The 26,476-nt window shown below is 34.7% G+C and overlaps 1 protein-coding gene across 8 annotated transcripts in view; it reads right to left on the reverse strand.

The window, feature by feature from the left end:
- Nucleotides 1–2,657: 2,657 nt before the first annotated feature.
- LOC110642362 (uncharacterized) overlaps nucleotides 2,658–26,476 on the reverse strand; it is a 70,424-nt gene continuing 46,605 nt past the window's right edge. For 7 of the 8 annotated variants that reach the window (XM_058131760.1, XM_021794373.2, XM_058131759.1 and 4 more), the window contains 22 exons: nucleotides 25,441–25,569; nucleotides 25,184–25,339; nucleotides 24,087–24,704; nucleotides 23,914–23,985; nucleotides 23,382–23,837; nucleotides 23,024–23,207; nucleotides 22,185–22,932; nucleotides 21,978–22,094; nucleotides 21,027–21,300; nucleotides 20,282–20,395; nucleotides 20,117–20,200; nucleotides 17,238–17,288; nucleotides 16,994–17,164; nucleotides 16,056–16,378; nucleotides 15,621–15,980; nucleotides 15,471–15,534; nucleotides 9,823–9,969; nucleotides 9,515–9,619; nucleotides 9,331–9,441; nucleotides 8,601–8,705; nucleotides 4,129–4,198; nucleotides 2,658–3,632 (listed from right to left, as the gene is read on the reverse strand). In XM_058131760.1, the coding sequence (XP_057987743.1) occupies nucleotides 2,890–3,632; nucleotides 4,129–4,198; nucleotides 8,601–8,705; nucleotides 9,331–9,441; nucleotides 9,515–9,619; nucleotides 9,823–9,969; nucleotides 15,471–15,534; nucleotides 15,621–15,980; nucleotides 16,056–16,378; nucleotides 16,994–17,164; nucleotides 17,238–17,288; nucleotides 20,117–20,200; nucleotides 20,282–20,395; nucleotides 21,027–21,300; nucleotides 21,978–22,094; nucleotides 22,185–22,932; nucleotides 23,024–23,207; nucleotides 23,382–23,837; nucleotides 23,914–23,985; nucleotides 24,087–24,704; nucleotides 25,184–25,339; nucleotides 25,441–25,569 (5,202 nt within the window). In that variant the 3' untranslated portion in view covers nucleotides 2,658–2,889. Of the gene's footprint in view, nucleotides 3,633–4,128; nucleotides 4,199–6,703; nucleotides 6,764–8,600; nucleotides 8,706–9,330; nucleotides 9,442–9,514; nucleotides 9,620–9,822; nucleotides 9,970–15,470; nucleotides 15,535–15,620; nucleotides 15,981–16,055; nucleotides 16,379–16,993; nucleotides 17,165–17,237; nucleotides 17,289–20,116; nucleotides 20,201–20,281; nucleotides 20,396–21,026; nucleotides 21,301–21,977; nucleotides 22,095–22,184; nucleotides 22,933–23,023; nucleotides 23,208–23,381; nucleotides 23,838–23,913; nucleotides 23,986–24,086; nucleotides 24,705–25,183; nucleotides 25,340–25,440; nucleotides 25,570–26,476 lie in introns of those variants that run through there. The other variant, XR_002492430.2, reaches the window with a different exon arrangement.

Genomic DNA, 26,476 nt, shown 5'->3' on the forward strand with positions numbered 1-26,476 from the left:
ATAAACCAAATGCGAGTTCCCAGCGAGTGTCTCTCAAGCCATGTCTACCCGTCCTGTCCATATCCAATACCATACCACACATACGCCACGCACACACACTGCTCCAAATTACCACAAACAACATCCATGGCACTTCAACAATTATGAATGCAATATAAAATGTGCGTAGTATTTAACTACATAGATACATATTTATAAGTGATGCATGGGCATCCTTGAACATATAATAATATCAAAATTATAATTAAAATTAATATTTTACTCACATACTTAAATTGAGGTCACTGTGGCGGCTGGGTGGAGGAGGAAGGCTGTCCCGGCTCGCCTGACAATTTTATTATAATTATTTATTACATTTGACTCAATACAAACTAAGAAAAGACCAAAGATGTCTTAAGTCGTGCCGAAAATCCGGCAGAGTCTCCCCTATACCTAGGACCTACCCAACCTGCAAAAGGGCTCAAAATGCACTTCTATATCCACAAATCACACATCCACAACTCAATCACATCACATAGCCCCTCCTAGGCCCATCCAAACAGTCAACAATCACAATGTGAAAAATTACAGTTTAGTCCTTATAATTAACCATTTTTGCAAAAACTATCCAAATGAACTCTAAAAATTTTGAAACTTTGCCCCGCGATCCTTAGCAATATTACTAAGCTAATGCAAAAGGAATTATAATTTTCGAAGCTACCACGAATATTTTATAGATTTTTAATCGAATTCAAGCACTAGATAATTAAGAAAAAAGTAAGGTTCGGGTTTACCTATGCCGATTCCGACCCCGAGAACACGCTCAAGACGTCTGACAACGGTGGGGTAGCCAATTCCGAGACTTTTTCGGTAACCTGTCTGCTCAGCCTGAAATTTACAGACTGGGGCAACCGTTGAATTTTTGCTAATTAAAGGTACCTACACGAAGCCCACAACACAGGGGTTAGTACAAAATTTTTATGAAAATTTCCAAGCTCATTTAGTGCTCGAAAAAACACTACGAAGTTTCGTGAGACCCACCGAAAAACGGTATCGAAAAATTTTGAAATTGGTATTGCCCCGAAGCTCTCGATGAGTGGAGCACTCCAGTACTCTCGGTTTTCTCGTGGGGTTCACGGTTTGCGAGAAATTTAGCCCAAAAGTCGAAATTGACTAAAACTTTCCGAACAAAAATTGGACAAACCGCTCGGTGGATTTTGGTATTCTTGGTGTCTATGGAAAGCTCTCGAGGTGTAGATGGGTTTTGACACAAGACCCAGTTCGATTGGTGACTGGATCGGCCGAATTTTAGCTAGGAAGATGAAATGGCGCGCTGCGCAAATGGGAGGTTTCGCGTGATTTTCCGGCGGCTTGGAGCGTCGGCCGACGGCAGGGAGGGGCGGGGGAGGTGCGTTGGAGTGTGGGGAGGGCTGGGTGGCGGCTGGTCAGCGAGGGGCGGAGGGAAGAGAGAGAAAATGAGGAGAGAAGGAGGGGCTGTCGAGAACGCGCGGAAGAAAATCCGGTTCGGTTCGATTCGATCGGTCCAATTCAGGATACAAAAATTTGAATTTTTACTTTGCCTTGGGATCGAAAACGAGGCCCAAAAATTTCGAAAAAATTCTAAAAAACTCAGAAAAATTCGTAGAGTCCAAATACATTTTTAGTTTTACCACGTGATCTTTAAATTAATTTTTAAAAATCATCAAAGTTTTATGTTTTCGAAAAATCAAATCCGATTTTTAAAATCCGAAAAATTTTAAATAATTTTTCAAAATTTAAATAAAACAAAATATAAATAATTATCCATAAAATAATAAATTTAAAAATTAAGGGTGTTACAATATGGTTTTATAAGCTTGAATTATGACTTACTCAAAATAATAGTGATACAATCGGAAGAAAATATTTTATAAAATTTGTAGTTAAAGTAGAAAGCATAGGCCAAAAATAGTATTTAGGAGTAAATATTAATAATTGAATTCACTAAATTTGAAAAAGTTTTAATTATAACCTACAAAATTTTTATAAACATCTATTATATTAAAATTAAATTTGTTTTTAATACTTGTCATTGTGAATCAAAATTAAAACTAATAAAAATTATATATTATCCAACAAAATTTTAATTTTATAGAGTTAAAACAATAATTCTAATCTATATTATGCTAATTGATTTATTATTATTTTTATAATTTAGATGAAAATATTATAATACTTATTATGAATATTTGATGCTATCTTATATTTTTATACAAAAATTGTTAGTTTGATTTTAATATTTCTATTAAGTCATCATAGTTGTGTTAGTTTATTGATATTTTATTTTGATATTGGTATTTTAATACTAACTATTGTTTTTATTAATATTTTGAAGTTAAAAATATATAATTATTTTGTTCTTTTAAAAAGAATACAATAATGCTGTAATTTTGAGTGTATGAACCAAGAACCGAACCGAATTGAATTGGAACTAAAATTAAAACGAAACTAGCACTGAACCAAAACAAAAAAACTAAAACCTAACCAAAATTACATTCAAAATTTGGTTCCTTTTTGGGTTTCAAAAAATAAAGAACCCAAATTTGATTATAATTCTGGTTTTTTACAAAGAACCAAATCGGAACTAAAACTATACACTCTTAGTACTAGGTTTGAAACAAATATGGAAAAATATCAAATTATAGCAAAAATATAAGCAATTGCATTATAATGTACACAATTTACAAAATGTGCAAGTACAGTGTAGAGTATAAATGAATATTTACAACAAGAAGAAAGCAAAAAGGGCAATTCTTGCTGGTTCTCTTGGGAAAGGAGGGTGACAGCTTGAGGATGGTGGAGATAAAAGAATGCCGATAAATAGATGGGATTTTAACAAAGAGGGCAGCTTGAATTAGTCTAAAAGCTAGTCTAAAGTTGATTCCCCCCAAGCAATTCATAAGAATGCTCCTCTTTCCATATGATATTGCTCTTATGTAGAAGATGTCCACAGCCCCATCCGCGAACCCTTCCCTGTTCAATTACAGACAGCAACATCAGCAACAACTCTTCTGCATCTTTCTTGGATGCCAGTTCCAAATTTGTCTGGAACAGTGGGAGACGAGTTGAAGGAATACTCCAGTGCTTTGTCCTTGTTCCACCACCTTTTTTGGACTGGTGCTGGTTCTGCCTCAGCCTTGCATCTGAACTGCTTCCAACAATATGCACCACCCCCTCCTCAGTATCTGCATGGATTACACTGTCCAAACCAATTTCTGACTCTACTAACCACTCTGGGTCAATTGGAACACCTCGAAACTCGGGCTTCTCCAAGTCTACCAAACTGGGAGAGCATACTATCAACATGAGCCTCTCTGTGACCACAATAAACTTACCAGCTTGTTTAAGTGATTTGCACATCACAAATACTTCATCTTTTAACTTCAAGCCATCATCAGCCTCCATAAGAACTGATGTTCCGACAGCCTCTTCCAAGGAGTAAGGCCTTAGAGGATGTTCTCTACTTAGAGGCCTTGGAAGCCGGGCTCTATAGCGTTGAGATCCACTTTGGTGTAGTTTACTTATGCTTCTGATACTCTGTGCAGTTTTTCCTGTAACCTCAAGAATACTAGCTGCTGGTCTTGCCACAAGTCCCGTAACTCCTAAAGCTATTCCTGCACGAAAGACATGGGCAGCAAGAATTATTAATGAAGAAAGGACCGCCCTTTACAATCTGGGCTTAACGAAACCAAGCCTTTCATTGAAATAACAGTTGAAAAAGGGGAGAGGGGGAAGGAGAATTGCATGTGATTTTTCTGATTGGCTTAGGTTTCAGCCCCAGCAAGCAAGTAGTAAACAAATCTAAAAATATTCTTTCAAAATTTAAGCACATTGGTTGGCCTATCATGATCATACGCCCTAAAATATATACATGGATTAAAGACAAAAGGAGGAAGAAATACAACCAATCCAAAATAGAACAAATAAGGGGAAAGAAAAAAGAAGAGGAAGAAGAAAGAAAGAGAACACTCTACATCAAAATGGGTGATTTCATCTGCTTTATCAATTTGAACAGTTTCATTGCATGGCTCATATCTCATTTCTATGGTGCAGAAAAAGGTTATGAAAATAATACTGCAACAAACGTATTAAACTTTTGTGGCGCATTACCTGAGAGGACACCAGGAAGACCATGTTTCTCAGCTTCTTTAATTGGTGACTGAAGGAGACCCGTGAGTCCCTGAAATCAAGAAGTATGGCATAAGTGTATACCGCATTAACTTTTTTCCCCTCCGATTGATTGTTTCACACATAACCTTCAAAAACTGAAGCAATAATACAATACTGAGCTTCCACGTTTCAAGGTGTTAGAATAAGGAATGTATATATAGCTGTAAATTAGAAGATGGAATCCTCGATTAGGGTAATTGTGTATATTTTCCAAGTAATTCAACAGTAAAAGGCAGAGAGTTAAGTGTTTAATGTTCAACCGGGGTCGATTAACCGGTATATTATTAAATAAATATTATAAAATTAATAATAATACTTTATTATAATTAACAATTTTATAAATTTTACAAATATTCATTAAAACAAATTTAGTTAAATTCTCACATGTAAAAATATTTTTTTTAAATTAAATGGTTAATTAAAATTTTAAATAATAATATTAGTTATTTATAATAAAATAAATATTTGAAACAAAACTTTTGACAATAATAAATTCATTCATATAAAAATAAATGTTAATATTTTAATATTATATAACATAATAAAAAAATTTATTGTATATATAAAAAATAATAAAATAAAAAACTAATTCAAGTTAACCTATTAATAAAATAAATTGTTGACACTATGATTTATTAAGTTGCAAGTAATAAAATTAATTTTTTTTTTAATTTTTCTTTGTAATAATTATATTTAATAAAGCTTTCATATTAATCTTTATCAGTCAGTTCCGTTACTTAAGCTCTTAATTGCAAAATTAAATTTTTTCATGCTCATTACATATTTTAGGATTTGAAAACAGGGAAAATGATTAGCAATGATAGATTGTGAGATGGTCTGTATTTTCTATATGACGGGTGTAGTTCTTCAAATCTCAAAGCAAACCAGGCTTTGTTAGGACAGACTATGAGTGCTAATGAGAAGATTATCCAGTGCAGAGAAGATTAGGACATCCATCTTTTCCTACTTTAAAAAGGTTATATCCTAATTTGTTTAGAAATTACAACTTAGAATTACTAGTTTGTGATGCTTGTAAATTTGCTAAACACACAAGACAATCTTATCCTTCAACAGATAATAGAAGTTTGGTTCATTTTATGACTATTCATTCTAATGTATGAGACCTATCCAAATTACTTCTTAGTCTGGATATAGATGGTTTGTTCATTTTATTGATTGTTGCACTAGGCTGACATGAGTTTATTTGATGAGAGAAAAAAGTGAAGTGTTTTCTTGCTTTCAACAGTTTCACAAAATGATTTGCACACAATTTGATGTTAAGGTTAAAATCTTAAGAACTGATAGTGGCACAAAATATGTTAATGATGTTTTTCGTGGTTATTTAGATTCAAATGGTATAGCACATCAAACTAGTAGTGTTAAGAGTAGTGAACAAAATGGGATGTTTGAAAGAAAAAATAGACATTTATTGAAGGTGGCTCGATCTCTTATATTTACTATGAGTCTACCTACACCTAGGGCTGAGCACAATACGGTTCAAACCGAAAAACCGAACCGAACCGATTCAATTCGGTTCAATCGGTTCGATTTTAAAAGTTAATCGGTTCGGTTCGGTTTTAATTTATAAAAATTTCGGTTATTTCGGTTCGGTTCGGTTTTAAAGAGAAAAAAAATCGGTTAAACCGAACCGAACCGAATAGTGATTTATATAGTCAAATCGAATTAAATCGAACCGAATCGATTTTTGAATTAATTTATTTTTATGAAAAATTTATGAATTATATTTAATTTTATATATATTAATTATTTAATTTCATTGATTAATGGTTATTAGGTTCAAACCAAAGTTAAAATTAGACCAAATAACTTGAAAATCAAGTCTAAATTAAAAAATCAATCAAAAATCAAACCGATCGGTTTAAACCGAACCGAACCGAATTAAAGCGGTTCAGTTTGATTCGGTTTTTCACTAATTTCGATTCGGTTCGGTTTCTAAAATTGACGGTTCGGTTTTGATAATTTAATTCGGTTCGGTTCGGTTCGGTTTGGTTTGAACCGATTGCTCACCCCTACCTACACCTTGTTGGTGGGATGTAGTTCTTATTGCAACATATCTTATCAACAGAATGCCTCTAAGAACATTAAACTTTAAGAGCCCTTTAAAGGTTTTATAAAGCCATAATTCTTATACTGTTCCTCCAAAAATTTTTGAATGTGTCTGTTTTGTCCACAAAACAAATGTTAAAAAGTTAGAACCTATAGCTCTTACATGTATATTTGTATGTTATTCTAGTACACAAAAGGGCTATAAATATTATCATCCACCTACTAGGAAATAGTTTGTCAGTATGTATGTTACCTTTATAGAATCTGAGCCTTATTTTCCTGTTAAGTCACCCCTTCAAGAGGAGTATAAGGAGGAAAAAGAAGAGGTATTTTTTTTCCCTAACTAAGTTATCATGCTTGGGTCACCCCTAGTAATGAGCCATCTAATCAGAACTAGCCACCTCTTCAAACCACAAGAAGATTGAATAGATTGGATTTGAGAACTTACATGTGTCGAAGTAAGACAGATACAACCATTGAGCTTGATACATCTAATTAGTCAGCATTCCTAAAATCAATTCCGAAAGAATGTGGTGAGTCTCCTTTACTTTATGATGATCCTAATTCTATTTCTGAGTTGAATTCTACTATTGATGATCATGGTGTTCCTATTGTTATCAGAAAAGGAGTCAGGATTTGTACTAAGTATCCTATTTCTAATTTTATTTCCTATGACTCCTTGTCTCCTTCTTATAGAGCTTTTGTCTTGTCTGTTTTTCCTGTTTCTATACCACAGGGTTGGAAAGAAGCATGTTTTGATCCAAAATGGAAGACTGCTATGGTTGAGGAGATGAAGGCTTTGGCAAAGAATGGGACATGAGATCTGTTACTCTCCCTGATGAAAAAAAAAAAAAAAAAAAAAAAAAAACAGTTTTATGCAAGTGGGTGTTCACTGTAAAGCACAAAGCAGATGGCTCAATTGAGAGATACAAAGCCAGATTGGTAGCAAAGGGATTCACATAGACATATGGGGTAGATTATCATGATACTTTTGCCCCTGTTGCAAATATGAATACCACCAAGATTTTATTGTCCCTCGCAACAAATCTTGATTGGAATTTACAACAGTTTGATGTCAAGAATGTTTTTTTACATGGAGACTTAAGAGGAAGAAGTGTATATGAAAATACCTCTAGGATTCGATGATGAAAAAACCAAAGGGAAGATTTGCAGATTGAAAAAGGCTTTGTATGGCCTAAAGCAGTCTCCTAGGGCATGGTTTGACAAATTCAACAGTAATTTCCTTCGGCTTTTGTCAGAGTAATGCTTGTCACACTTTATTTATAAAACATTGCAGAGGTAAGATCACATATATTGTTTATGTGAATGATATAGTAGTGACAGGAAATGATGAGGAAGAAATTGCAAATTTGAAGCAACGTCTAGAACAGGAGTTTGAGATTAAGGACTTGGAAAAATTGAGGTACTTTCTTGGAATAGAGGTTGCCAGATCAGATAAAAAGATCTTTATTTCTTAGAGAAAGTACATATTAGATCTTTTGGAAGAAATAGGTATGTTGGCTGTAAACCAGTAGAATCTCCTATTGAGGCAAATCATAGATTGCAGGCTGGAATTATGGAGTCAGTGGATTTAGGGAGATATCACAGATTAGTTGGCAGATTGACTGCTAGATTCAATGCAGAGGCTGAATATAGAGCCATGGCTCAAGGTGTTTGTGAATTGTTGTGGTTACGAAGGTTAATGGAAGAACTGAAACTATCAGAAACAAATAGTTTATACTTGTTTTGTGATAACAAAGTTACTATCAATATTGTCCACAATCTAGTACAGCATGATCAAACCAAACATATAGAAATTGACCGACGCTTCATAAAGGAGAAAATTGTAGATGGATCGTTTAATGTCTCTCATGTGACTTCTAAATATCAGTTAGCCGATGTGTTCACCAGGGGACTCAACAGCAAAATGTTTCATCCTCTAATTTGCAAGCTGGGCATGTGTTTTATACATGAACCAACTTGAGAGGCAGTGTTAGAATCTCAATCCCTACATTAAAGGGATTTTTATTTCTTTCTCCTTATGTATATCTTGTTTTCTATTTATATTAGTTTCCATTAAATTAGGTTTTATTGTAAAGTTAGAAATCTTGTATATAAATAGGCATATATACAAAGTCATTGATACATAAGAATATACAATTTTTTCTCTCCAATCTAATGTTTCAAATCAATAGTATACCATCATTGTGCATATATATTGACTTCTATTTTCAGTTGTCTATGTAATTTATGTTATAAAATTTGGTATAGTTGTTAGTCAAAATAAAATAAATGCTGAAAAAAGCCAGTATAAACAGAAATTTACATTCAACTATTTAATTTACCTCTAAGACTTCATTTATTACACCTTTACTGTGTGAAGCTACACCTTTTTGTTGCTTTTCCATCGTTCCAACAGACAGGTCATCAAATGTAAATGCAACAATACCCTGCAAGGACACCATCAATCAATGTACATTGGTCCACTTCAAAATACACACACACACACACACACACACACACACACATATTTTTAAGGAAGGTCAACCATATATTCCTAATTATTATGTATTCCTTGTATAGTTTATGTATAGCATAATTTTTAGGGATTTGATTTGTATTCCTAATTAGTTAGGAACTGCTTGTACATATGATTGTATCAATTCTTTCATGAATGATATCAGAGAAAACACATTCATAACATGTATAACCATAAACTCAACTCCACCAAGCCCTTATCCCAAAAATTTGGGGTCAGCTATATGGATTTTCTTTCTCCACTCTAAACGATTTTTGGGTTAAATCCTCCGAAATGTATAATGCTTCTAAGTCATGTTGTACTACTCTCCTCCAAGTCAGTTTAGGTCTACCCCTTCTTTTCTTTCTATCCTCTAACCTACTTTGCTCTACTTGTCTAACTAGAGCCTCCGTATGTCTACGCTTTACAAGACCAAACCACCTCAATCTCCCTTCTCTCAACTTATCCTCAATTGACACCATGTATAACCATAACCATAAACATAAACATAAATTGATTCCCTGAATTATTTAAGAATCATTAGATGTAGGAAATACCTTGTGTGCAGCCTTACTGAACTGGGTGGCAGCATCACTTAAAGCATAAACTGTGTTACTCAGAAGACTAGTGGTACCTTGTGCCATGCCTGTAATAAGTCCAGTAGGGCTCTACAGAAGAAATAGCAATATTACCACACTGGGATAACAGGGGCCGATACACTCAATGAATTAAACCTTTTACCTGTAAAACGCTTCTGGCAGGAACAGATAAAAAATCTCTAATGCCAAGTCCCAAACTCCTTGCAAATCCCATAGGATTACCTATAACACCAGCAGAACCAAAGACCTGCATGTTGCCAAATGATAAAGGAATATGGAATGACCGTTAAATTTGAAAGTAAGAAGTTAAAACTGCAATTAGAAAAAGAATAAATCATGATACAACTAACGCAGGTGAAATCATGTGTTGTGCAGCAGACAGAACTTTTTGCAAGGAAAGCAAAATTACTCTAACTAAATGAACCAGCTAAGTAAGTTTCCAGTGTTCACCTTGTACATCTCATGAAGAAGCTGACGAGTGTAATGCCTAAGGAGGATATCCTGCATGGACTCCCAACTAGTCATCTGATGTGCAATTGTCAATTGTTTGAGATGAATTCGAGCTCCCTCAACATCAGCAAGAGCCATTAGACCTCTCTGTTCATAGATCATAACATAATTAGCAGTTAAATGAAGTTAACAAATTGTAATTAACTATTCTTGCAAGTAACAAATTGTAGGCCAAAGAAAGAACTGCCTGCAAGCACTTAACAAGCTAAATATAAAAAATAATTATCCTACATATCATCACTTGCATGGATATATAATATATACAACCCTGTAAGTATGGCAACATATGTTTTGTGTCTTATATTTTCTCTTCTTATCAAGTTCAAAGGCATGCACATCTCCAACATTTTAATTTTTTTTTTTTCTGTTGCTGGATACTACAGGTACACAAAAGGATACAATTCTGGAATTTTTCACCCGAACTTTATAATTTTCTGATGACGTGCCTAAAAAGTAATTTCATGCAATCAAGGACTTCAACAATGAAATATTATACTATTAACACCTTTTAGTCACCAAAAGAATTACTGAAGTTGGCATCTGACTTCTCTTTTTATGCCTGATATCAGTGATGTGGCACTGGCATGGGAGTCAACAATTACTATACAAATTAAACTTGGATCATTATTTTTAATTTTTCCATTCATTTGGTCATATTAATTTTTTTATGGGTCCCACATGATAACATTCATCGGTTGGTGCATTAGATGGGTTCAATTGGTTTCACTATCTTGGTTTTTGTTGTAATAGATATGAGTTCTCCTGCCTCATTAGTTAGCTTTTGGGTGTGATTCTCCTGAGTCAATAACAATTAGAATCAAAGCTGAACCATGTGTGCACACAACTTGAGACTCAGAAAGGAGTACCCTATAGACCACATTAAAAGTACTAGTAGCCTTATGGAACTTGAAGAGGGATATGTGTTACATATTATAGGAGAAAGAAGAGAAATGGTAATAAGTAATAGAAGAGTTGGGCCGGAAGTGTTTTGGAGGGAAATGTTGTTAGTTTGGAAGGAAGCAGTTCAGAATAACAGAATTGGTTAGAAGCAGTTGCACTATTCATGCATAAAAGGAGAATCCTTATCTGTATTCATTCATTCTATTTCCAAGAATCAAAAACAGAAAAATATTCTCTCCTCTAATATTCCTTTTTTATTCTCACCTACTCTCTCTCTTCTCTTTTCTCATCTACTTCTATTTCTTTTCTCATCCAATCTGTTTCTTCTCTGGTTATCTTGAGTTTCGAAAGTTTTCAGGGTTGTTATATAACAAATTGGTATCAGAGCTCTATTTGAGGATGGGGTTTGCTTCCAAATGAATTGTTGGAGTTGCAAACAAGTCCAGATCAAGGGCTACCTTCCCAAATTCTTGGTTTCTTTCTTCTTCAGTTCTTCTTCTTCTTCTTCTTCTTCTTCTTATGTTTCCTTCTTCCTTTCTTCTTTCTCCTTTTCCTCCTTCCTTGATATTCTCTTCTTCTTTTTCCTCCTTTCTTTCTTGAAATCCAGATTTCTTTCTATTTCTATTTCTTTCTTCCTTCTCTAATTCTCTGCAATATTTTCTTTCTCTTTTCCTTAATTTCTCTCTTTCCCCAAGAACCCTGAAATTAGGGTTTCTTTCTTGAATATCTTCTTTATTTTAGGTCTGTTTCATATCCTTTCATTTTTCAACTCTTTTACCCAATTTTCTTAGAAATAATTATTCCCCTTCTGTTTCTGCCATAACCCACACCAAGCCTTTTTACTATCAGGCCGTGAAAATAGAATCTTCTAAGTCTGATTAAACAGACAAAATGGGTTTCTAGAAAAATGAGATTGGAGATGGGAAATGTTTCATAAGCCAATTCAAGATGTAGAAACCAGCAACCATGTAGTTGAAAATTCTTGGAATAATGGCAGTGAAATGGGATTGCTAGTTCAAAATAGAGAGACGAGATTTTGATGTTAAATAAATTGATATTGTTAATGATGGAGAGGAGATCGTTTAGGAATTTCGACCTAAAGATTCAATCCAGCCAAGTTTTGAAGATGATATTAATAGTGCAAATGGTGAGAATAATCCAGGTTTGACAATGGGAACAATGGAGGTGTTGCGAATTCGAGGAAAGACAGTTATAGGCCAAGCTGGAAAAACAGATCTCTGGCAATCAAAAACAGATTTCTGCAGAGTATTGGACAAAGCATGTATTGATGGATTGCTGCTATATTGCAACTGTGGTCACTATACTAATAAACATGAATTTCTGATTGACTCGAGTGTGGAAATTGAGGATGTGGTAGCTTTTCAAGATGCTCTGGAATCTCTCACCAAGGTGGGTCAAATTGCAGATTTTGGTACAAAGTTTGGAGGTAACAATTGTAAGGAGGAAGTGTCTAAGGAGCAGCAATTTGAAGAGATTCAAGGCAAGGGAATCATCATTTATTGAGAAGATTGGCAAGTGCATAGAGTTTGAATTAGAATTGGACTTGAAACCCTACACCAGTGGCAGTCAGTGGAGTAATAACAGTCAGACACATTTGAAGTATCATCTATACGCAACTATGGTACATAATGGATTTTTACCTTGTGGGCATTACCTTTGCTACATGTCTGTCTGGGCGTTATTTTTGCTACATGTGGGCCTTTCCAGCCACATGGCATAAGCTAGATGACTCAAAAGGTAATTGAGGTTGCTGAAGAGGTTGCTTTTCGATTTCATGGTTATGATTTGGAGTTAGGTTCCTCTGATATTTTACTTTTCAAAGAGGATGAGGATGAGTCTGAGAAGCGGCAAAGAAATAAAATGAAATTAGGCTAGATTTTACTTCTCTCTTATTCTTTATCTCTTTCACTCTTTTCCACTTCCCTTCCCTGATCTTCTTCCGTTCTATTTTCTTCCTTTCTCCATTTCTTCTTCCTTCTTCTCCTGAAATTTCTTTCCTTCTTTCCCTTCTTTTTCTTCTTCCTCCTTTTTTTTTTTTTTTAAAGAAACCTTGCTTTTAGGATTCTTATTTCTCTCCTTTCCAAGAAACCCTATTTTTAGGATTCCATTGCCAAAATTCCAAAAACTTTTGAAATTAAAAAAAAAAACTCTCTATCTTTCTTCCTCCTTTGCAAAATATTTTCTTTCTATTTCTATAATTTCTTATCTATTCTTCTTTTTCAATTACTCTTCTTCCTTTCTCTGTAATTTTCTTCCAATTCCAGCATCAGTAACAAAAGTATCTCTTTTCTCTTTTATTCTTTGATTCTTTTCTCTCCATCTCTTTTCTCAATTAATTTCATTCTCAGTTCATTCTAAGGGTTCCATTTCTCTGTTTCAGGTTTTAGTCCCTGTTTCTTGAAATTCTTGAAATTTCGGATTGTAAAAACCCTATTCTTAAGCTTCCTGAACTTCCAGATTAAAAAAAAAAAAACCTAGAATCTTTTATCAGTTGATTTTCCTTTACTATTTCCTCAAATTTTCTTGGAAGTACAATATAATCAGAGTATCAAACTATGGAAGTACAATCTGGAACAAAAGGATCTTAAGGGAATGCTAAAAATTTTTGAAAGAAGAGTAACAGAATGCTTAGAGGAGTTGTATCAAAGATGGAAAAAATTGGATAAGTAGTTTGAAATGTAAATAGAAAGGTGGAAGAAATTGTTTCAAGAGGCACAACTCAAAAGTCAATTTCAAGATTTGGAGCTGAGATCCAAAATTCTAGAGGGTTTTATAGAAAATGAAAAGAAAACAGAAAATGTTGTAGCCTTTACTACTGAAGATGCATTGGAATTGTGTCTTGCGCAAAGAGGGAAAACACTACAAGATCTAGAGCAGGATTTTCTTCCTCATATGTCTATTATAAGTGAGGTTACTGAGGAGAAGAATGATGAAGATGTAGAAGACAACAACCATATAATTGAAGTTTATTCGGGTGATGACAGGGAATTGGAAAAGACCAAGGAGAATGTGGCTGAGGAGGAGACTGTCCCCCTTGCTGACCAGATTCATGGGGATGGAGATGTGAGGAAGTTGATTCAAAAGAAGCAGCAAAAATTTCAAATTCTCGGGGATTCCATTCAATAGAGTTTTGAGAATGATGTTAATGGTGCAAATGATGAGAATACTCAGGGTTTTGAGAATGATAACATTGTGGAAGCCCCAGTAAAGTGCATGATGAATGCATTAAAAAATGAGGAGTTGTTGGGAAAAGACGATCAGAAATGGGGAAAACCAAGTGAAGAACAAAGTGGCTCAAGTGCAGTCTCCAATAAGAATGACAAGGACACTGAGATGGAGCAAGAGTTTATTGTTGATATATCTAGTATAGGAGAGACATATGAGGATAGTGATGTGGGGCAACTAGAGTTTGCAATGGGGAAAATAAGAGCTGAATATGAAGTAATTGCACAATTCATTCACAAAATTGAACTTTTTGCTGCAGAACTTCTTTGGGATGTTTGTGAAAACAAGAAACATAACAAAAAATGTGGATGTTGGAAGCAAATGGCAATATTTGGAAACTAAGATGGTGATTACAACTATTTTACTCCTATTGGTCTCATGGAAGATTAATGAGAAATATCAAGAAAGGAACAGAAGAAAATTAAACCACCAAATGGTATTGTGATCTTGAAGGAACAAACATGGGAAATTGGAAGAAGAAAAAAAGAAGAAAATTAATTCTTTTTCACTAAAGAGTTCATACTTTCAGCTAATGAGAAGGACCCACCTCAAACTTCCAGCCAAATTTTTTTTAGGGCCATTTCAGTTCATATTTTCAGCTGCAAATGAGAAAATACCTACAACTTTCAGTTCATCTTTTTAGATTTTCAACCTTTTTGGGGACAAGAAGGTTCTCAAGGAGGGAGTATTGTTACACACTATAGGAGAAAGAAGAGAAAAAGTAATAAGTAATAGAAGAGTTGGGTAGGATGTGTTTTGAAGGGAAATGTTGTTAGTTTGGAAGGAAGTAGTTTAGAATAATAGAATTGGTTAGTAGCAGTTGCACTATTCATGTATAAAGGAGAATCCTTATCTGTATTCATTCATTCTATTTCCAAAAATCAATAATAAAAAAGTACTCTCTCTAATATTCTCTTTATCATCTCATCCAATCTATTTCTCTTATCTACTCTCTCTCTCTTCTCTTTTCTCATCTACTTCTATTTCTTTTCTCATTTAATCTGTTTCTTCTTTGGTTATCTTGAGTTTCGAAGGTGTTCAGGGCTAACAATACCCTTCAAGCCAGATCAAAATTACTAATAGCCTTGTAGAAAAAAATAACTTGAGTCGAGCCAATAACAGTAGGAATAAAAGCCATTTAGGACTTCAGGTGTGCAACAGTGGGGGAAAGTTATGATCCCAGTTGGGCAAGGTATGAGACTCAGAATCTCACATTGAAGGTATGAGATTTAAATGTGGGAGTTAAATGGACTTGGGCTCTCCCACCTCAATAGCTAGTTGTTGGGTTGTGGTTCTCTTAAATCCATAACAAAAAATTGGAGCAATTAGCAGAAAGTTCAAAAGCAACTTATCTAATATTTAAAAATGACTTCATCGCCATACAAACAATTATTAGTATTTTTGCAATAGCTCTTGCAATGGAGAAGGAAAATGTAACATACATGGATAATTGATTCTCCCGATGTAAGAACACCATTTCTAAGTATCCATGGAGCACTAGAAAAGCTGCAAAATGAAAAATATCACATTTATCGATCAATAAACAATTGATTAAGAGGTAAAGCTAAATATAAATACAGCCACTAACTTACCTCAAAGTGAATTTGATGGGTGCCAAATCAAACAATTCTACATAGATCTTTTTCTGTCTTCTAGCCAAAAGATAAATTTGTTGCCAAGGGGCTCCAATTGGGACCATTGAAGGTAGAGATGAACTGCTCATTATACTCTTACTGAATTCAGGAAAACTGAATCCATGCAGTTGCTCTTCTCTTGTTTTGACATATTCGCAAGTCTGGGTATGTGCAAAACCCACATCATACATAGGAGAATAGCACACATCATCTGAAATTGGCAATGCTTTGCCTAGGAATCTTGAAGAGAGAGATTTAAAGAAGGCTAGCAAGTTTAATATGAGTTCCTGGTCAAGCTCAAGGCGAAAATCTGCCACTCTGCAAACATCCACAGATTATAATAAGAACGAGATTTTTTTTAAAAAAAAAATAATTAAGTAAATTGATGGACACCTTAAGCTGATATACTCAAATGAAACCAATGATATGTCTTTCTTTCTCCATGTTGCTATGGCTAGGTAGACCACAGGTTCACAATAACTTTCAGTAGAAATTTGCCACACTCTTTCGCTTTTTAATTTTGCAACGTCATCCTTGGCTCTCTGGCTGGCTGCATTGCTTCTATATTCTTGATTAAAGGACAGGATAACAGGGTATGGTGTTGTGCGCAACTGGTTATCAATTTGTAGTGTAGAGATTTGAAAGGAAAGCCTTTGTTGGTCCACACTCTGAATCAGATTAAGAGTGATATCCTTTGCACATGCAAAAAGCAATTCCTAACAGATAAAGAAAAAAAAAAGTAAAAATGACTTGAATGAGAAACCTCTAACACATGTATAAGAAAAATAAGCCAAATAACCTAAAAAATTTCCAAAATTTTAGTGGGCGTCAATTTTGGTCCCATCTTTCAATTTTGGCAATTATATAATATCAACTTTGAGGTTTATGTGTCAATTAGAGTCATCCGTTGCATTGAGCTTTATTTGGACATTTGCTAGTTTAACATGGACATGTGTCACATTGACATATTCTACACTCTAAGACAGATGTGCTGCATTAACATCTGTGAAAATATTGGAGATGCCATGTCATATATTCACTTAATTGTTAGAATTTCTTGTATTTCGTTTTATTTTTTTCTAATTTTGTAATAATTGCTAGCGTGATGTGTACTTTGGCAGTCAGTTGGACATTTTGTTATGCTGCATTACATCCACACAGGACAGATAGTTGCTCAAATGAAGTTAAACAAGGAATGGATTACATTTGACACTAGTACTCTAAAGTTGAGGATGTAACTGATACCACTAATAGATGGGGCTAAAATTACCATTCACGCAACAGGTTTGGATTTTTTAAGACATTACCCCCATATATTATTATCCATTTACCTGTGGATGACCATTAACCAAGGAGATACCAATGCATGAAAGAGCTAGAGAAAATTTCTCCTGATAATCACCGAAGTTTTGCTCTTGTTGCTTATATTTACTTGTTACTTGAAATGAAGAGGGAGATGGGTCTTTCAAAACATGGTAACCTGAATCAACAATGCTGAACACCTGAGAAGAAGAAGACATTATTGAGCTCTGTATATATGAAAATATTGCATGTGGGGAAGTATCAGCAACAAACCTTAATTGCTCCCTCGGCATGGATAGATAAAAGCAATGTTCTTTCAGGTTTCTGAAAGAGGAGGAAAAAAAAAAAAAAAAACACCAATTTAGTTCATCAGGTTCTGATGAAAAGTAACTCTCATTAATCAACATATTCAATGGTAGCAAAATATCACAATTACAAGATCAACCAACAGCCATGAATAATATCTGATCCCATAAAATGTCCATCTTGCTCATTACCTTGTGTACCTAATCAGCACAGTTGTTAAGGGCGCGCCCTAGGCGTGCCTGAGGCGCAAGGTGACCCAGGCTCCTGGCTCAATGCCTTGAAGCTCTCCACGCGGGCAATCTTCCTAAGGCGAGCCCAGGAAGCCGAGGCGCACCAAGGCGCAAGGGCACGCCTCAACCACACTGGGCCCAAAAATTTCATTTTCTTTAGACCATTAGGCAAAAAAATAAAAGAAGAAGAAGAAGAAGACCAGGCCTAGAATTTTCATTTTCTTTAGATCATCGGGCAAAAAAATAAAAGGAGGAGGAGGAGGAGGAGGAGGAGGAGGAGGAGATGAAGGCTTCTCTACAACTTTAGGCTCCAGCTCCAACTCGGCAAAACAATCTCCAGGTTATTACTTCTTCTTTCTTTCTTTATTTCTTTCTTTCTTTCTTTCTTTCTTCTCCTTCTTCTTCTCTCTTTCTTCTTGCTTCTCTATTGCTTCTTGAAGACATGAGCTGGCCGGTCTTTTTCTTCTTATTTCTTTCTTCCTTTCTTGCTTCTTCTTCTTCTTCTCTCTTTCTTCTTGCTTTTTTGCTGCTTCCTGAGGACATGAGCTGGCTGATCTTCTTCTTTCTTTCTTTCATTCTTCTTCTTGATTTTCTGCTGCTTCTTGAAGACATGAGCTGGCTGGGTTCATTTCTGCTTCTTGAAGACGCCATCTTCCTCTATCACAATTTGCTTATTTTTCTTCTTTTTTTATCTGTTAAGTAGCCATCATTTTTCCCTTTTTTTTTTCTGCAATCCAGGTGGTGATATGCAAAAGTGACCGGATTTGAAGAAGCTAATGGGCTGATAGATAGTTATTAATTTTTTATGTATTTAATTCTATTTTTCATAAATTAAATACTAAATGAATTACTTTTATATTAAATACATAATTATTCATAATAAGTTTATATAATTCATTTCAAATAATTTTAAGTTATATTTAGTAACATATGATTAAATTAAATATGTAGTAAAAATACTAAAAATTAAAAATTTTATTAGAATAGAAAATTAAAATTATCATTTTAACATTATATTTGATTAAAAATAAAATTAATATAATGTATTTTAATAATAGTTTTTACTCATATATATAATTTAATTGATGATGGTGGTGCAATAAGTAATAAAATAAATAATAAATTACATATATTATCATATGTAATTAATATTACATTAATTAAACCTGAAGTGCTTATATAATTTATTTTTATAATTTTTTTAAAATTTTTGCGCCTCACCTCACTCAGGCGCGCACCTTGCGCCTAGGCTCCAAGACCCTTGGTGCCTCGGTGCGCCTTGAGCCTTTAACAACTATGCTTATCAGATTCTAAATCTAATGGTACCCAGTTCATACCACCGGTGATATCAAGAAGCTCTTAGTAAGGTTGGTGACAGCTTTTAGGTATGAAGTTGCTGAAATAGATACAAGACTGGCCAAATCTGAAGCTGATATTAATCATGATGAAGTTATTAGGATATTAACTACAAGGAGCAAGACACAGCTCATGGTTTAGGTCATTTTGGTGATGGGGAGCCTAGTCTTGATTCCAATTCAACTTGTAGCCTGCCAGTTTGATATTCACACTCTTGGGTCCATAATTCTCAACAATTCTAAATTTCAAAAATAATAATTTAAAATAAGGAAATAAAACATATCCTGCCTTGTATTACTAGCTTTTTCCTTACAACAAGAAGCATGCAATTTCCAATGCAAACTTGCATAGATCTTGAACAGAGTAAATTGTTGTGGTAAGTGGTAAAGAAACCTGTCTATAAAATTAACATGGAAGAAATGAGGATGCTAATAGGGATGTGTAAAAAATGAGATAGGACTAGTTACACATTGTCTGTAGGAAGGTGAAAGTGCCACATGCTGAAGTTAAGAGAAGATCATTTGATTTGGCTGTCTCGTTTAAACCAGCAAATGCATTGGAGGGGAAATTTAGCATGCCCCCAGATAATTTTGTAAGTAGATAAAAAATGATTTAGTAGCGTCAGATTGGGATAGGATAGATCTTTCAGTGTACTCCAACTAGATTAGGATAGAATAGTTGGGAAAAAAAGAATATTTGGCTTTTACTTTTTTTGTTCCATAATCCTTCACCTTAGGATTGCTGGCACCTTTGTAAAAGAAGAAGAAAGAAGAGGGAAAACATAGAAGAAGAGAGAAAATGAATTGAGAAGCTTGATTATTCCCTCAAGCTTCGTGCGGAAATACATTAATCACTGCACAATTCTAGCCCTAATTGTAGTATATAATCACTGCATAATCTCTATAAATATCTCAACACCTTGAAAAGAAAAAGAAAAACAATGATCTAGATGTGAAGGAAATTCACTAAATCCAAAAAACAGAAACTAAAAATTGTTAACATCCATTCCGTCACCAGAAAAATAAAAGGCAAAAAATTTAACAAAAAGGTAGAGAGAGAGACTTGCACTTATATTGTTGAATCCTTGTTTTCTTTGATGTGATTATAAGTGTGATTGTCTGAGGAGCTAGGTGCTTTCCATGAGAATAATTATGTGCAAAATCGATGAATGTAAATTCTTAAAAGCAAATCACATTAATCCATGCCATTCTTTCTACTGGCTACAACTACCTCAACAAAATAAGGAGCAAAAGAACATACCTCAGAAGTTGGTTTCAAGTGTACAGGTACATACTCTCTTAGCTCATCAAGAGCATACACCCCAATGGCACGCTCTCCAGGCACCTTTGCATTTATTAGAAAAAGAAAAAATAAAAAAACATAACACTATTTATCATTTTTCAAAACAAGATAAGGCGTTCATACCTCTACAGTCAGACGATGTGGATAACAGGGTTCATCCCATGCATAAGGGCAAGAAGTGTACGGGTGAACGATAGTATCAAAAGTTTCACACCTTTGCTGGTAAATCCGTAATCTCTGAAAGAAGTGAAAGCATGATGAGGAACTACAATTTTAACGCACAATGAAGATAAAATGCAACTTTCATTGCAAGTATACTGACTTTTTGCAGTTCTTAGGAATTGGTAAGCTTAATCTGATATCTTTGTCTAAGGTACACGCTCAAGGAATTAAAATAGGATAAGATAAAGCCTAGAACAGCTTCTCCAAAAAAAAAAAAGTTTTAAGGCATTAGGTGGAAAGGCCCTTCAACAATAGAAATTAGAAAATAATATGGGCCTAAACTTGTTTCCTTTTCTGGGACTAACCACTCTAATCCCATGCAACAGGCCTAACAGAACTTGGAAACCAAAAGTGGGCTCACCAATGGACACGAAACCAGAAAAATGAAACATTACAAGAATAAGAAAAAAAAAAAAAACTCATTGTACGACCATAAATTTTATCTGAACAAAATTTTAGAATTTATTGTCCAGTCCTTTTTATTATTAACTTTTTTACAACTCCACAGTTGGCTTTACAGATAAACATCACAAGAACAGAGCAAAGTGAAATGCAACAATTATAGAAAAGGGCTCAAATCAAGACCATAAATTTCATTCCAAAAATTTTGCAATGTGCTATGCAGTGAAATGATTAAACTGCCAACCTCCTTTGTGAAATTATCAATTCTGTATGGCATAAACCCAGTGTCGTCATCTGATAAGAGAATCAAATACGTCCCTGAATTTCCATGGAGGCTTCCAACAATCTTTTCATCTCTAATGGAAACATCAGCATTCTGTACCTCCACCCTTATCATATTTAATGAACCAGAGATAAAATTCCTCATTTTCAATTGTGTATCACCTAGGTGATCTGGCAAGAAGCTGCCTGACCATTGCCAACCAGGTTCATTAAAACGAATGGATACCAGTAAATCCCTACAACAGGTAGAAGAAAAAATAAGCTAGGGAAAACAACTTAGAAAGATGCATGTTATTAGTTGTACAATTAAGCACTAACTCAAACAAAATGCTAAATAAAACTTTCTTGTTAGCTGGATGCCATAGAGATGTTAATTTAACTGCTTTATCATAATTGTTAATGTATACCATATGAAAGTTCAAACAAGAATATTTCAAGAACACCCGTTCTAGAAACTTGCTTCTCTGAGGCCATAAGATGTTACTGGCATTTTGTCAGAGCAGCCAATATTAAAAATAACTAAAGTGATGCAACCAGCCTGCTGCTGTTGATTCCTTAATTTACAGCTGCTAAATGGTTACCAAAATTTTTGTTTTTTTTTAATCCATATTGGACCATAGGCCCTAATCCTAGACCTAGCAAAACATAGACAGTGAAGTTTCACTTATTAAGCCTTGGCCCACCTCGACCTAGTTAGGAAGCTAGGTCAGACATCCCATCTTTCTCCAGTCTGAAGGTTTCTATCCCCTTTAGCCTCTTGTTTGGTAGTAATCAGGGTGTTGATTAATTGGCTCTAAAATGCAGATAAACGTTTGGTTTAGATTTTGTCATTAGACCAATGTGCCCGAAACCTTTTCCACATTAAAGATTGCAGAGTTACACAGCAGTTTAGTAATTACAACAGGTAGAGCACCTCATTGTGTCTGTCCAGTGAAGATGAGAATGCTTTCCAATGCCCAAATGAACAAAACGGTCTGTTCCTTTCTGCTTATAACACAAATCTCTTCTGCATGCGTTACTAATTACATATCTGTGGAATGAAGAAAATACTGATGACATTAATGACCTGATATAAGTACAATACAAATCAAAACCTTGCAATAATGGAAAGGATGGTTACCTGGGCTGGAAAGTGATGGCTTGTGTCCTCCCAGTAAATGGCTCAGCAAGAGCACTTGAGGTCACAGATATGATAAATGCAGCATTTGGTGATAAGTGAGGAACAAGTACAGTCCTTGATCTGCTAGGTGAAAGAAGAAGAAAAGGTTCTGACCATGAAGAATTTGACTCTTTTTCCACATGTTCAGGAAGGCATCTCCTTATTCTGACCATAACTTCACCCAAAGAAGAAATAAAACAAGGAGAATACATGCATGCTTTAACCTTTCCACGCTCAGCATCAACAAGGTCAGAATCTTTTGGAGTTGGTTTACTAGTTGAGCACATATTAGAGGAAGATTTTTTACCAACTAAATCAGGATTGTCTGATTGCCTGAAGAATGAGGAACCACGTAAAACTGCAGGCTTGTACATAAATTTCCTCAAATGTGGATTAGCATTCATCCCAGCCATGATAAAGTGATTTTCCATGAAAGAATTTCCTAGGCCATCAATTAGTGGAGCTGTTGCATATGAATCTTGGTCAGAAGATAGAAGGCTAAGACCATCTTTCTTCTCTTGAAGAAGTTCTTGTTCAATTAAGTAACTGGATGGGATAGCATAGAAATTTCCTTTCATTTCCGAGGCAGATTCCGTGATATGGAATGGAAGACCAGTACAATTATATAACAAGAAGGGAGCAAAAATGAAGATCTCTCGTGCACCAGAGAATGCATCCATGATCAATTCCACATTAATATATAGTGGCCCTAGAACAATACAATGAGATGCGGTTACAAACAATGTTAAAATATGTAAGTATAACTAATTGAAAGAAACCCAACGTGCAATATTTATTACCATTAGATAATTCAGGATTGAAGATCATGGTCTCTGTTAAAGAGAACTTGGTTCCACTAAACTTAGCCATCGCACTGAATGTTTCTGTCCGTGGAAACTTCAAAGGTGAAGGTCTGTAACCTTGCACATAGAACTCCAGACTCAGGTCATGTGAAGGATCAACATGATGAAAGGAAGTTTCTACCTAAAAATCAGATTAGCACATGTTATGGTGTTGATGGATTTAATGAATAATGAAGAAGGCATAGATTCCAAATATTCAGCTTCAGATTCATCTCAGGCTTTAAATAATGTAGTATTTGAATTTGACATTGTATTTAAATTTCATGATTTTTCAATGCAGTATGAGTAACCCCACCTCTGAAAGCAATGCGGTACGAGAAACCCCACCACTCTCAATGGTCAGTGATACTGCATCTGGGAGGTAGCTGTTCACTATTAACGGAGTACTTAAGGTGATCTGATGAATGCATTGTTTCTTTGACTGCTTCCAACCATAAGTGCAACTTTGAACTGATTGATTTGTAGTGTTATTAACATTGGAAGATGAACCTTTCTTTGGCTTGCTAGATGAAGGCATGCAAAAATTTTGAACAGATATGCAACACCGGAATGGATCACTGCTTGGATGAGATGGATAACAAACAAAAGATCTAAGAAATCCAATCTTGATTTCCTGAGAAAGAATATTTGAGAGGTCATGAACTTCACTCCACAAGTAAGAATTTCCAAGTGGACGCCACCTCAAACGACCCGCTTCAGCCAAATGCAAAGGCAGTGGAACCTCTTGTCCAGGATATATAGGATCCAGGATCTAAAATAAAAAAAATAAACACTAGGAAGAGATATCTAAAGTTGCAATTAGTAAGCAAAATTTGTTTTGTTCATACCTTTGGAGATAGTCCAAATGGAATATCAAACCTTAACTCTAGTGTCATTGATGTTGCATTTGAAAGTATTACCTAAATCATGAAAATTATGGCACACATAATGAAAAGAAGATTAATGACTAAGAAGTATCAAAAGCTCAAACAAACACCAAACATAAAAACACCATACATACTGTTGAGTACAATCGTATTAACTTGCTGTATCGCTGCACTGAAACATCAAACACAACAGGAACATGAAAACCATTGTTGGTACTGGATCTAACATTCTCCCCGATGTTTATATTGTATCTTGAAACATCCCCAAATTTCTCAATTTCAATTTTATTTGAAGCCTTAGAAAAATCAACCTCAAAACAAGTGAGTCCTACAAGATCCATTGAAATAGGAGCAGAAGGCATATGCATGCCATCGAGTTGAATGCTCATAAAATGATGAACAACTCCATTTGATTGCTTCTCACTGAGCCTATCAGAAGACTTAATAGGCCTGAATCGGAACAATTGCTCCTCAGGACTTTCATTGAGATAAATAGGAACAGAAGCACCTGGTTCCACAGCCTTTCCATCCCCAAATTCTGAGAAATTAATCTCTTCAACATTAACCAGTCCTTGAAAAACATGGTATGCTAAAGGCAAAGAAGTCAAGTTTTGAAGTATATAAGGAGCATATTTTCCTCCAGTTAAAGTTTCTGGAAACTGACAACTTGAGAATCTCTGAATTTCACAAGGATCAGACGGTTCCATCAGATGCCAAGCATCCTTAACCATTTCAACTGTCCTGAAAACACACTTCAAGAGAAAAACAAAAGATGGGAAGATTAATGTTGTTTCTTGGAAAACAATGATGTTAAAATGCATTCAAGACCCAATTACAGTAATATTTATCTGAATTCCTCCTGTTTTCCAACTTATTTGCTGGAATGAAAACGTTCTTATTAAACTACACCATTCTTGTCTTTGCAACAGAGGTGATTCCTTGAATCCACTAGACATCTTTTGGCATCATTGAGAGCATTTGGAGGTAAAGATGAGGTCATCAAAGTACCAATACTTGCAACCATAATCAATGGTACATACCCAAAATGCAAATTTCTTTTACAAAAGACTTCCATTTTCTAATATTGTTCTCCGGTCACTTCATTCCAATTGATGCACTAAGAAAGCACTAAACTGGAAATTCATATATTCAACCGGCAAGTGTGTCCTAAGGATCCTTGACTAAGTCAAAAGATGACCCAACAAGCATGTAAAATGATATCAATACATACCTCAATAAGAGATTCTGTTAAGTTCAAGTTAAGTGGCGCTGTTGATGTGAGATAAATATCTGTTATGATAGAACTGTTCAGGAGAGTGCTCATCTTGTGTCTTCTAATCATGTTTATCTGAAACTTCCAAGGCTCAATAAATGGCTCCCAAAGTACCTACAACCATTACAAGAAAAGAATAGTAATTCATTCGTATGAAAATAACAAGGGCAATGGAGCCTCTCTCTCTCTCTTTTTTTTTTTTTTAATGAATATACCTTGTGAATATTATTATAGTTCACTTCAAGGTCACTTGTCACTGAGCTTTCCACATCATTTTCAGTCATGATAGCATGTAACAGGATGTTCCTCATAAGAATTTCCAACAGAGGTCCACCACAGCTCCACTATATTATAGCAGTGAAGAAAGTTAAAAGTGAAAAAAACAGAAGGAATTACATACAACCGGGTTAATAGCTTGGTTTAGACACCCAACCAATAAGAAAATAGTATACCATAATTTTAGGTAGGACTTATCACGGTTAAAACATAAAAAAAAAAAAAGGTAGGACTTGTCACAATTTTGGATAGGATCCATCATGATTTTAGCCAATGTTTCATTTATCTATTGGATGGGTGTATGCACCTACGTGTGGGCAAGAACAACTCCAAATAGAAAATGTTACACATGCAATGGTGCAATCACAAGATCGCTGTGCCATAAAAAAGCATCATATTACCAGTAACATTCACCCTCTCCCCAACACAAAACAAAATAATTTCAATATAAAGATAAAAATTTTAAAGAAGAAAATAGTATAATATCTAATATTTTATCATGCAACAAAAAAATATCCAAAAGCTTTCGTCAATAGAAACCAAAATCTGCACAAATAAAGAGTGTATGTTATCATCCATAATCAGATGAGAAAACAAAAATGTACTCAAACAGAAGAAAAGCAAAGAATGTGACAACTTTGTATATTCAACATTTTATCATGTGGAAGAGAATTGCAATTCATACAAGCTCAGAGTCAAAGCTGCAGAATGGCAAAATTACTTGATAGTGATGAACAACATTTAGAGACTCACAAGAGAGCAACCAACCAAAAGATGAACTTTACCAGTTATAACAACAATCAGGCAGCTCAAGATTTAATGGAGTCATTGAAAACTGTCAATTTCAGAAATAGGATTTGGCAGATTAATGTTTATATTCTCTAGCTAGGAAGCCTCAAGTCATAAATCTTTTAATATGCCCTATCCAAATTTCAGAAAAGCCACAGTTTGACACATTTTTCAAAAGTGTGGTGG

This window comes from Hevea brasiliensis, chromosome 13, assembly GCF_030052815.1.
Source record: "Hevea brasiliensis isolate MT/VB/25A 57/8 chromosome 13, ASM3005281v1, whole genome shotgun sequence".
In the NCBI taxonomy this organism is placed as follows: Eukaryota; Viridiplantae; Streptophyta; class Magnoliopsida; order Malpighiales; family Euphorbiaceae; genus Hevea; species Hevea brasiliensis.